Genomic DNA, 13,074 nt, shown 5'->3' with positions numbered 1-13,074 from the left:
TCTTCTTCATTGTTTTTTTTGACATTCTAATATCCACACTGAATTCTACTGGCTCTGTCAGCAGAGGCCTTATTAAGAGTATATACCATATAATGACATATGTGCTTTAAGGAAAGTCAGCAGGTGAGTTTGCTAATGCTACACTTCTGTCCTCTGTAACGGCATGGAATCGAATCTTGTGTGTCCTTCAGTGAAGTTACAGTGGCTTTCATAAGGGATGCAAATATTATTTGTGGCCTCTGGATGTTACGACTGCTTTTCTCAGAAATTCTTAATAAAAGGTATAAAGCTTTAACAAAGTGGATAAAATTCAAGGTGGTGCTTTCTCAAATTGCCTGGATGTTATGTTCATCCCTTCTCGAAAAAAATAAAAAACGTTATGGTGAAATGTTTTTTTCCCCCCACATTTTTCACATTATTCACTATTGATAGTCTAAAGTAAGTTTAGTTGCTCTATGTATGCTCTGTTGATACTATGTGATTTCATTCAAGGGTGTTGAACCTGGGGTGGGAGGGAGGTACTGTGGGTAGCTCTTTAGGGGATATATTTAATTTGATTTTATGTACATTTTGTGATCTTGTGACTTTGTGAATTAATATAAAGAGCAAAGTTTTTTGTTGATGTAGCCTGTGGCTTCTGAGCGACAGAAACCTCAACACCCGTTGCAAGATGGTGTCTGTTAATGCTGCGCTATGCCAATGTCTCCTCCACAGGATTACGAGGAGTCGACCCATCTTGAGCAGTTTGTGACTCGCTTCCTGCTGAAGGAGACAACCAATCAGCTTCAGTCCCTCCAGAGTTCTCTGGACTGTGCTATAGAGACCACTGCTGAGCAGACCCGCCAGGACAGGCAAGTGACCCGTAGTTACGCAATTACGAGAATGCTGCTTACTTTAGCGATTGATGAATGTACACTAGCTTGGAAGCCATATGGGATAGAGGCCAGTTTTTTGTGTGTGCCCACAATAACAGACTGTTGACTCAGGTTATAGAAAGGCCCATCATTTATCTGTCAATCAAATGTGCTGCCTCCAAAGGCTGATCCACGTGCCTTTCATTTCATTGCGATGTGCCTGTGCAACCCTGCCGATCAAAATGGCTGCATCTAATCGCGTAATGGCTCAGGATTAAGCCTGTACGTGACACTGAAGACCTGATTAAGGACCGCCATACGAGGTGTACCTCTGTTTTTATACAGTTAGCAAATGACATGGAGGAAGCGAGGCGAAGCACATAGCCTCGAGGGAACTGGCAGTGCTTTCTAGCCGCTAAATATGGCATTAGCATCAGCCGCCAACACTCGTTTCGGGAAGCGGGCGCGCACGTGGCGCGCACACACGAGGAGGTCCGCGATACGCGCGCATTATTCGCTAATGAGCATTTAGAAAATGTGTAATTACCGAACGTCCCCACCGCCGCTCCGCGTGTAATGAGTCAACTGTAGCTGTTTACTTCGCCCACTCGCGAATCCTGATGCCGAGCATCTGAATTTCCGAATCCCCTCGCGGGAAAACAAGCTGTTACAGTGGGCGCCGTTCCCGCGGGTTGATGCGGGCCCTCTCTTCCGCGACGGCGGCCGAGCCGCCAACGTTAGCTGTGACTCACCGGGCGCAGGATGAGACGCGCGCGCGCGAGCCGCCGTACCGCGCGGCGCCTGTTCCCGGGTCTGGAAATTAGCATCGGCGGCTGCGGCTGAGGAACGGGGCGTTTCTTCTGGCACCTGGAGGATCGCGTTTCGGGGCAAGGAGCGGACGAATCGGCTCGCAGCGCCTGTGGGCTGCCTGGCCATCTGGCACAGCTGAGGCCCACAGCCCTCATCGTTATTTTCCACCATGAATGAAGCTCGCGCAATTTATTTTTTTGTGGGCGGCAAATCCCAGACTGCATAAAGTGTTCACTATCTACAGCCGTATTCATTAAGTATCCAATATGCTGTACGTGCAGTATCTAGAATTGGTTGTCAAATTTAGCATATAAAACGGCATAAATAGGGGTATGGTATTTGACGCAACAACAGATTTGTGTGCATCTGCATGAAGCATAAATTTACAAAGAATGTGTGAAACAGCAACATGAGTAATGAAAAAAGGGAGAGCCTGTGCTTTGGGACTTGTCTGAAGTCATCCTGTAAGGTCCAGAGAGCAGCGACGTTAGCGCGTCTGACTTCTCAACCGTAAAGCACTTTAAATGACTCGTTTTCCCACTTTCACAAGTCATTTGAGCTCTGCAGCTTGTTTATGGGCTCCCCTCAGGGGTCAGCCCCCGAAGCTTTCATTCCAGCTCTCTCTGGGATCAGAACGCTTTTTAAAATATGTCACAATCCTGATGCACCATGCCTCTCAACGTACAGTCATGGATTTATGCCAGTGTTGCATTTTTTGCAGTGTCAGCACAATACAATGTGTTATATGAGTTATGCTTTCACTAAAAAACTATTGTTCATTGAAAGCTATTGTTTGCATGCCCATGTAATACCCTGTTAAATTCATTGCCCAAAGTTTTTAAGACATAGTCATGGTGGCCAGTCTGGATCAGGACCTTCAGGACTCTCATTGTGTTTGTACTGGTGTATCATTCATACTGTGTTCATTACATAACAGATATTGTCTGGAGAATCTGGACAATGAACCAACTTCCGCTTGTTGTTCCACAGAATGTATTTGTTAAAAATCATTTAGATACATTGAAGTTATATGAATTCAACAAATGATCACTGCTTTACATTCAATAATAATAATATTAATAAAGTGTATATTTATACCACAAAATATAATGTTTAAAAAAAAATTTAGTTTTCATTTTTATGGTTAGGTTTTAGGTTTCTGCCTTTCTGATGGTATTAAAAGTGACCAACTGCAAATTGGAAGGTCTACAGGAGAAATATTGTGCAATTCCATCTCAGATGTGTGTTTTGAAAAAAAGAGGCAATTTTGGGCAAAACAACACTAAACAGTAGTGCTCATTTTTTCAGTCTCGTGGTCCGCTCTTGGTATATGCTCTGCATCCGATGGGTCTAAAGTTGAGCCCAGAACAGACTGAAACGGTGGAATCCATTCTCTATTCTGTCTGATGCATTTAGCTCTTTCTGAAGCTGCGTGTTTCCGGTATCCATGGCGAAGCCTGCCCTATAGTGACATTTTACATTCACGATGCGATACGCGGAACGCAACTCACCCTTCCGGATTAAGACTCATGCCCCTGGACTCCTTAATGGAAGAGCATTGTTTTTTGAAATATAAGCTCCTCACCTTGGAAGCAATCTCTTTTTAAACATGTCAACAGACCTACAAACTCTGTCATTCTGAGAATTAAGAATATATAAGAAACGTTTTCAGAAATATCTGCTTTTTTGATAATGGACCCCAGGGAAAATATTCAGATGGAACATGCCATGTAAACGCCAAATCGTTGACCCCTGCAGGGCTTAACAATTAGCACATGGTATGCCCAACCAAACACCTCCACTGGGTTTTATTTTGTTATGAGACCACCCAAAGACCACAAAATAGAAAGTAGGAGTATAGCGACACATCGGTCCAGATCGACATACCAGTTCAAAGGGCAACAATAGGATCCAACCGTTTCAAAATCATAGCAAAATATTCATTTAAATGTCCATAATCTTGTGGCGGTCTCTACCAACACGGCCAACATTACTGTTAACGTTTCCGACTGAAGCTCATCATCGCTCGTACAAGTGCTGTCTTTCCTTCCGATACACGTGATGTCGATAAGATTTTGCAGAGAGTGCAAGATCTTAATGACACCTTATTTTTATTGCATGCGTACTATGTAATAGTACTGTGTTTGCTGGATCAAATATATTGATTGTTTCAAATGATATCAGATCATTTTGGATCATATTGCAGCCAAATTAAATAAGGAACCATTGCCTGAAGAGTAGAAATCGTATGGAATCCTATGGTGGTGAAGCCTGAGGTTTACACTGCTGATAGAGAGGGGAGCATACGCCACACAGGTAGAGAATAAGCCTGGGGTGAGGCTGAGCCAGCTTCCTTTTATCTTAAGAAGTCTATGTTAAGAAGCCACTGCGGAATTCTTTTTTTATTGAATAGCTCAGTCCGATTTATGCCAGTGAGACAGGATTACGCAAGAAACTCATGAATAATCTAATCTGTATAGTGGTGAGGGGGATATTGCCAACGTACATATATCAGCTATTGGTGCCATTTCATTATACAATATAGCCATATTAAATGTAAAGAAAAGTACTACTCAGGCTGAGCACTATGTAAACCTTTTGCGCACTTGAAAGTAAATCAATTTATTATTTAAATTTTTTAAAATATTAACATTAGTTAATATGAGTGCCTGTGACAGAGGGTGCGTTGCCATGGGGAAATGTCACTGGAGATTTCTGCCTGTAATGGACCGCAAGTTGACCTGTAGTTGCTTGTTGTGCAGTGCTGAATATCGGCTGTAGTTATCACCTCACTTCGAAAGAAGGCTGCAAACCCTAAGGGGATCCAATATGATGCCTATAAAATGACAACAGTTGTTGGTGTATTTGAAAGATCACACTCTTTTCTGGAGGCTGTGACTATGTATAGCACTTGCCAAGCAACGGAACTTGTGTTGTTTTCTGAATCCTGAAGCAGATGTTCTCACACTAACTGAAGTAGTATCGAAGTGATGTTCTGTAAAACTGAGAAATATTTGAGAAAACAACTTAAAAGACAACCTAAAGGCGTCCTCAATCTGAAGGCGTCTCTCTTAAAATTGTGATATTGCAGACCCGAACAGGAATCCATCAAAAGGACCCATTAAATACGTGAAAAATGAGCTACTTTTGCAATGAGCTGTTAGACCTCAGATACCATACCGAGCAGTTATTTTTGTGCTCATATTTTCAGTGATTGAATATCCACCCATATCAGCACTCCCATCTTTTTTTTCTCGCCTTTATATATACCAAAAAAGAGACCCAGCTCAAAGTACTGCCTCATTTTTCCGTAAGAATGTACTTAGCACCGCACTCCTGCCTTTTTCTTTCCTGGTGAGTCATTCCTCCAGCTTAAATTGGAGCAGCCGTAGGGTACAGCATGCAAAGCCCTTTCATTTCTCTGATGGCTGTGTGTGTGTGGGGAGCGGGGGGTGGGGGTGGCGGGGGGGGGGGGGCGGTATACGGGCTGGAAGAAATAAGGGGTGTAATTTACGCATGTCTAGCCGCCTGCTGTATTTCACTTGCAGACAAGGGCCGGTGAAGCCTGAGATGCTGCCGGTTCAGTGGCCAGGAAGGCGGTCGAATCGGAGGCTTCAGAGGAATAACAGCCTGTCTCCTAACAACCCGCTCCTCAGCCTCACCAATTCAGGTCGGCTGGTCCTTCGGCTTCCCTGCCTGCCTCAAAAGGGCCAGTTCTCTGCTTAGGCCCCGGAAAATACAGTATCTGTAATACAGCAGAGCCTGTAGACTGCCTCTTCTTGCCATGTATATGCTATACATACCTCTTTTTTCCTTTCCCTGAATATATTTTTGTGCACTTTAGGGGCATTTAGAAAATGCCCTTATGCAAACTTAGATTCTTAATCGTTCGATACGATCCATATATAAATATATTTACACATTGCGTATACCGAAGCAATTCAAGTTAAGTGCCTTGCTCAGGGGTACAATGGCAGTGCTCCACTTGGCAACTGAACCTACGTTGGCCTTGCAGGCCCAGTTCCTCAGCCATTAAGTTGCACTGCCTCCCCTGAACGGTTTTTCATTAACATGGATGTGCAGTTCTTTTGTTGATATATTTTTAGGTAGGACCTATAAAATATTTCACCCAGTCACGCTGCTGCTGTAACTTTACCTGTCTCCCCGACCACGCTATAATTACACTGGAGGCAGTCCCAGCAGCCATTTTTAGTTTTACAGAAGAGTCTGTAATGTTCTCATTACACTTTAATGTCTAGACCTAGGTGTTTGGTTTCTGAAAATGTTTGAGAAGGAAAGACAGGGTCAGCAGAACGTCAGTGTCGTATGGCCCTTATATCAAATACATCTTGCTTCTCTGATTGGTTCACACATATTCAATCTCACTGAAACAGAAGACAAGCAGCAGTGTGTTTGGGGTGTGCTATTGCAGTGGTTCTCAAACTCGGTCCTGGGGTACCCCTGTGTATGCTGGTTCTCATTCCAACCTCAACAGCAATCCCAGAATTTTAACAAGCTGTTAATTTTTCTTAATTAGGTGCTTTTCGTGTTTTAGAGCTGGGGTCCACAGTTTTATCCAGAAAGGGCCAGTGTGGGTTCACACACCTGATCCTGATTCTACTAATCAAGGGGCTTAGCAATGACTCTAGTGATTGATTAGTAGAATCAGGTGTGTGCACCCACACTGGCCCTTTCTGGAACCCCAGCTCTAAAACATGAAAATCACCTAATTAAGAAAAAATAACAGCTTGTTAAAATTCTGGAATCGCTGATGGGGTTGGAATGAAAACCAGCATACACAGGGGTCCCCCAGGACCGAGTTTGAGAACCACTGTGCTATTGGAACCAAAAATGACTCAGTCCTCATCTGGCATAGTTGTTTGTGTGCAGATGTTTTTTTTTTTCCTCTGACATATTTATTTTGCCAGGTCTTTATGACGAAGACAATCAATGGATGACCCAGATCAACAGACTCCAGAAACTGATTGACCGCTTAGAAAAGAAGGTATACAGACCTATATAGTTTTTTTTTAATTTAAAGGGATTATATCCATATTTATTTTAAATTATATTAATGAGTGACTGATGCATAGTGAAATATTTAGAGATTAATTAACAGTGGAGGTTGAATTAACTGTGTGGTCCAGTGCATTGATTACATATTTAATCAAATTTACAGCACATGGCCAAATGTATGTGGACACCTGACATCCAACATCTCATCCAAAATTATGGGCATTAATATGGCTGTTCTGGGAAGGCTTTATACTATATTTTGAAGCATTGCTGCAGGGATTTGCTTCCATTTAGACAGAAGAGCATTAGTTGGGCACTAATTGGGCTATGAGGCCTGGCTTGCAGTTGGCTTTCCACCTGATCCCAAATGCTTTGGATGGGGCTGAGGTCCGGGCTCTATGGAGGCCTGTCAAGTTCTTCCACACTGTTCTCGACAAAACTATTTATATATGGACCTCGCTGTGTGCCCGGGGGCATTGTCATGCTGAAACAGGAAAGTGCCTTCCCCAAACTTGTAGAAGTGCAGAATCATCTAGAATGTGATTTTATGCTGTAGCATTAAAATTTGCCTTCACTGGAACTAAGGGGCTTAGCCCAAACCATGAAAAACAGCCCCAGACTAAGGGGTGTCCAGATACCTTTTTTCATGTAGTGCATGTGTAATCAAATTTAAAATTAAATATTTTGATTTGTTGAGTTGTCCAGTCTACTTGTGATTGCAGACCAGTGTCTGGGCAGAGCAGATTTTTAAATGTGTACTAGATTTCCTTTTCCCTGCCAGTTACCCTACCCATCTCTATCCCTCTCTCTCTGTTTCTCCCCCCTCCTCCATCTCACACTCTCACTGGGTAATGATTGCTGTAATTGACCATTGGGGGAAACTCCATTAGTTGTTTCAAATACAGCAGGGAAAGAAAAGAAAATGCAGTTTTTCTTCAGTTGCCCGAACTACTTGAGTTGTAGACCAGTGTGTGGGCAGAAGACATTGTAAAAGTTATGCTATTTGTCAATTTCTTGCCAGTTATCCTACCCACCCCTCTCTCTGTCTCTCTCTCTCTAACTCACTCTTTCTCTCTTTCACTCTCTCTGTCTCTCTTTCCCACTTTCTCTCTCTCAGATACATAGGTATACAAGGTGCATAGAGTGTCCTGTTCTTCCTACTGATGGATCTGAAAGCATACATTGCTGTATATTTCCGAGCCATTCATTTGTCATGACCTGAATACTAAATTTTCACAGGAGCTTCGAATTGAACCTGTTGAAGAAGAGGTCTTGGAGGGCACCACAAAAGCGGTAACTATTCCAGACAAATATTTACTACAGTATTCACCCTAGCTCAGTTTATAATTAACCACAGTGGAGAATGCTATAACCTCCTAGGACTGCAATTTATTTTTGTCCCCTGTAAGGGACAAAAGTATCTGGTCTTCATCTCAAGAGCCATATATTTTGCTACGTTGAAATTCACACTACTAGGAACATTCAATAAAAATAAAATTATTTCATTTTTTTTGTCATCCAAGACAGTTCATTAATTTTAATTTCTGCTGAGTCTCAGGAGGATAAATAAACACAGAAATTTTATCAGTTTTATCTCCTGATCTTCATATATTGAGTAGATGTCTTCATTTAAAAAACATCAATGTCCTACTGTACGCAGAAAACATTACTGGTGTTAAATCAGCTCATTACTCCTATTGCAATTAAAAATACTCAGAGTTGATATCGGAGTTGATTTTACGCTGAACATTTTACTGTGTGATTGTGTGTCAAATGAGGATGAATGATGAATGATAACTCAAGAAGCTGAAGAACAGGATGCAGAGAATAGAAGATAAATTGTGTACAAAGACAGGAGAGTTAGGAGGACACAAAATGGCTGGACTAATACAGGGAGGAGTCACCAAATGATGACTGTATGTTCATTATATCAAATGCTCCATTTTTAAATGTGTTTTGATGTTGATAGAGAAAATAACTCAAGTGACTGAAATGAAACTGAAAGACTGTATTGAATTTTATGACAGCTGTGGTGAATTAGGGGGTCTGTGTCAAAGAACATATGGACTCCTAATACGGGGATGACAGTCAAAAGACCTGGAGATGACTTCTCCCAGCAAAGTCATTTGACTGGTTGTTTTTACAGAGCTTATGTAGCTCACTGTTCATTCTATGGTAGCTCAGTGTCCTGTCCATTCTGCTGTAGTACACTGGCCACAGAAATGGCTGTCTGGTTTCTTCAACTAGTCCTGTCAGCCTGCAAAGAACTCCAGGACGTATGAAGGACTGTCATTAAGGGTGATAAATTGTCACTTGTTGAGAAGATTCTAGAAGGCTAGTATTCAAACCTCAAGTCCATGTAATTTTGTATGAGAGCATAATGTATCAGAGCAAGAATAATGAACAATGTCTGGCTTTTTCTTAAAAAAAAGGGAATGATATCGTTAGTAATAGACATGCGTTTTGCGGGTGGGGGAGAAGGGATGGAGAGCAAGAAAGAGAAAAGGCAGGCATACTTTAACAAGCCCAGTAATATATTACTTTATTTCATGGTTGAAGAAACAAATGAAAGGCAGAGATTGCCTTTGATTGACAGTCAGGACAGCGCGGAGTGAGAAACTCATTATCGCAGACGCTGCATCGCAAACTCACCGTAACAAATGGCTTATTGCAAGCGCCAGTCGCTGCATCACGAACCCATCATCAAGTGAATGACAGCTCTTCATAAACTCTACAGCTGAGCAACGACGCACAGACGCGATCGCTTCATCAGAAACACACTGTTACTGTAACAGCAGCTCACCACAAATAAGCAGGGCAAGGTGAGCCTGATTGACATGTCATTATGGTTCATTATGAATACTCCAGCGCACTGGCACAGAGGCAATAAACTGGCAAGCCTAAATAAATAATTTAATTTATTACTGATGCAGAATTATCATATGACGGCTACTGTAATTAATTAATAAAACCTGTCAGTTCTTTACTCAGTATAGAGGACAAATTGCACTGCGGTTTCAGCAAAGCCGAAAAAACTGCTTTGCAGTCGCAAATCACGATTTTATCGGGATCACATGACAGAGCTACTTTGAGCGCTTACATCACGCTTACATCACATGTGCGCTAGCTTGTGGAGAGGTCAGTGGTGTCCCTGGGGACAGAGCTTTCACTTCCCATGCTTTGACACTCGGGCGTCTCTGTCACTGTGCTCAGTGTCGCGCTGTGATATGTATCAACTATCGTTATGTCACCGCTTACACAGACTGACAGCTCGTACAGCCCCGTTTAAACGACTGGGGTTTTAGACTTTTAGAGTGGAGGAAGCGCCTGTGCTCGCGTGCTCGGTTTGCTCGTCTCAAAGCAAGAGCGATCTCTGATCAGTTTTCCCCCTGACGAAATGCTGGCATTTTCCACCATGGGCTCACGGGCGGAACTGATCCTAGATCAGCGCTGCTGCTCTGAGGCGCTGTGTGTGAATCCCCAGCCTGACCTGAAGCCCGTTTGCCCTGTGCTTTGTTTGCCTGTCCCCGAGCAGCACATCCTGATAGTGCAGCGGCAGCTCTCCGTGCTGGAGGAGGAGCTGGAGGAGTTCCGCCTGGCGCTCCGCCAGTACATCGAGTGCTCCAGCACCCAGACCGGCTGCCTGCAGTGAGTTCACACGCGGGAGCGCGCCTCCTCAGCTCCTGTGTGCGAGCGCGCCTCCTCAGCTCCTGTGTGGGAGCGCGCCTCCTCAGCTCAGCTCCTGTGTGGGAGCGCGCCTCCTCAGCTCCTGTGTGGGAGCGCGCCTCCTCAGCTCAGCTCCCGTGTGCCTTTCTGATCGCGCGCTGCAGCCGCACAAAGGGCCTGGCGAAGGCAGACTGTGTAGCATGTGATGGGCTTTCATTATTTGCACCGTTGACCTTGTCTGTTCTGGTGTTTAGTGCCCCAGAGTTCCTTCCTGTTCTGCCTAGGGAGGAAACCGCTCCTGTTCATTGGGTAGATTTCTTTTGACAAGGTGTGAGTCTGTGTACAGGGTTTATAGTGTTGGCCTTGGCACTTCATTAAAAAGTTTGTGTAATATTTTTTAGACTGTGCCTAGATCTTGAACTAAAAAATGAAGGACATTTTAATTATAATCTTGCGATGAAGTGAGCACAGAAAGCATGCAGTGTAAAGAATCCGTTCAAATTTTTGTTGTAAAATCTGTTTTACTTTTATGGGGTACAAGAAGATATAATATTAGCAGAATATGACTAACAAATTAGCTTTGACACCTTGAGATACACCACAGGCACAAACTCCAGTTGGAGAGATGAAAGTGACACGTCCTGAGAGCTAAGGGTGAAAAAATAAGCTGTGATGTTTCTGCCATTAGTTTGAAGAATGTTTTACTACGGTTTCTTGGGTAATATCATATCTTGATAATAGTCTCTTGTTAAACTCTCCCCTTCCGCTGTGGGAATCTGCAAAGCAGTGTGTTTGGAGCGTTACATAACGTAGCATAACATTACATAATGACAAGAACAGGCCATTCAGCTCCACAGTGCCCGCCTTTTTCCTGACTGAATGCGTTGTGCACAGTGGCACCAGAGAAGCGTACTGCCCTGTCTGCACTGACCCCAATCTCAGACATGCACGTTTGCTCAGGCCTGGGGTCCCTGCAGTGTGGGGTCGCTGAAGTCCTGTCTGGCATTCTAAAAATGTGTTTGCATAATCTTAATAATCCTTTTTCTTTTGCTCAAATGGCTTTTGGAAATTCATTTTGTTTTCCATGAATGAGTGTAGTATGTTGAAGCATTAGAATTTCCTGCTAATAAGGATTTTATTCTGAGAATTTGTGCTTCTGCAGAACTGGTTCATTTTAAAGGAAAGGTCTTTACATTGATGAAAAAATGCTTTACACTGAGTGAAGTATTTAATTCTAGTTACTGTGCGGTTGTGTCCTTACATTCAAATAAGCAACGGACACTTAACTATTTTATTCTTACATGTCATATGTTCCATTGTTCCATTTCTTGAATAAATAAAAAAATATTGCTTATTTCTATAGTTGTTATATATTCAGGAAACTAGATAGCAGTTGGCTTGAACACCGCCCCCCCCCCCCCCCCTGCCCCCTAGCCAGTTTATGTGTTGTTAATAAAAAACGTAACAAATTGCTTTTCCTTTGGCAGTGTTGCTGTCCAGAAGCTCTCCAACGAATCCCGCTTCATGCTGTATGAGTTCTGGGAGCACAGCAATGTATGGAAGAAGTACGTATGTTTGCCAATTACACCTACTCATGACAACTGCTTGCATCAGTTATGATCAGAATAAGTGATAGATTTCAAATACATTTTAATACCACTTATAAATCTGCATTCGTTATCTACTCATTTATTCAAGTTTTTCCTTTAATTTGTCACCCGCCTATGTGTGTGTATATACATACTGTATCTGTCTTGTATTACCAGGAAGCATAAATAATAAAGCAGAACATGAATAGAATCTTTTTTGGTGTCTGGTTTGTCTTTGCAGTCATCTTCAGACAAACTACAGCAAAACCTTCCAGAGAGGCAATGTTGATTTTCTGGAGACACCAGAGATCATGACCACAATGCTGGTTCCAGGTACAGTGTGACACTCAAATCCATATCTGAATCAAGGGGAACCCACACTGTTAAAGTTCAGTCTACTCAGATGGTTTGAGAAAACCAATGGTCTTCAACCAGGGAAGCTTACTCTATTCAAGCATTTACTGGTCTTTAACTTTGGAGTGAAACTAGTTTTTCTTATGTTTAATTGAGTTGTGAAAACCTATTCCATTGTGAATACCCCTACAACTCAATTAATTTTAAATGTATGTTTTGCAGTCTATTTATTACATTATACACTGCTATGGAAACCTAGACATTATACATTTTCTAAATAGATGCACAATGAAACCAAAGTGTATAATTTGATTTTATGTGAATTTTTCATAATTGAATACAAAGCTTAGTTTTCTATTGCATCAGAGTGCAAAGCACTTTTTCACAGCAGTGCACATTTAAAAATAGCCCCCTGGCACTCTAACAGAAGTATCAAGAAGTATCAAGCTATTAACTTTGATTTCAAAGAGGATTGATTTCAAAATGAATGTACTGTAGAAGTAGCATCTGTATAAATACTTCTGAGAATAATCATCCCACGATAATGATTTCATAATGGCTTGTGATCTTTCAGAACTTTTGATTGCAGCTGTCTTACAATATGACAGGTTGCTTTGAATAATGTCGTGCTTCCTGACCTTGGATATCTGTGCCTGCCAATGTTCTTGAACTGCCTTTAATGACACTGAGTGGTGTTAAGAGCATTATAAATGGTTTCATGCAGTACTGTGAGGCACTTAATAAGAAAATGTATGCATATTCACAAAACCCTCCCCCCTAAGTGA

The 13,074-nt window shown here is 42.3% G+C and overlaps 1 protein-coding gene across 1 annotated transcript in view; it reads left to right on the top strand.

Moving 5' to 3' along the window:
- Positions 1 to 13,074, top strand: part of necab1 (N-terminal EF-hand calcium binding protein 1) — a 36,146-nt gene that overhangs the window by 22,505 nt on the left and 567 nt on the right. Inside the window, exons 6-12 of the mRNA XM_064348154.1 lie at positions 715 to 851; positions 5,213 to 5,334; positions 6,593 to 6,669; positions 7,920 to 7,973; positions 10,216 to 10,328; positions 11,834 to 11,911; positions 12,177 to 12,268. Coding sequence (XP_064204224.1) covers positions 715 to 851; positions 5,213 to 5,334; positions 6,593 to 6,669; positions 7,920 to 7,973; positions 10,216 to 10,328; positions 11,834 to 11,911; positions 12,177 to 12,268 — 673 coding nt within the window. The remainder of the gene's footprint in view (positions 1 to 714; positions 852 to 5,212; positions 5,335 to 6,592; positions 6,670 to 7,919; positions 7,974 to 10,215; positions 10,329 to 11,833; positions 11,912 to 12,176; positions 12,269 to 13,074) is intronic.

Source organism: Anguilla rostrata, chromosome 8 (assembly GCF_018555375.3).
Source record: "Anguilla rostrata isolate EN2019 chromosome 8, ASM1855537v3, whole genome shotgun sequence".
Lineage (NCBI taxonomy): Eukaryota > Metazoa > Chordata > Actinopteri > Anguilliformes > Anguillidae > Anguilla > Anguilla rostrata.
Note: the sequence above shows the minus strand (reverse complement) of the source record. Positions and strands in the feature narration are given on the sequence as shown.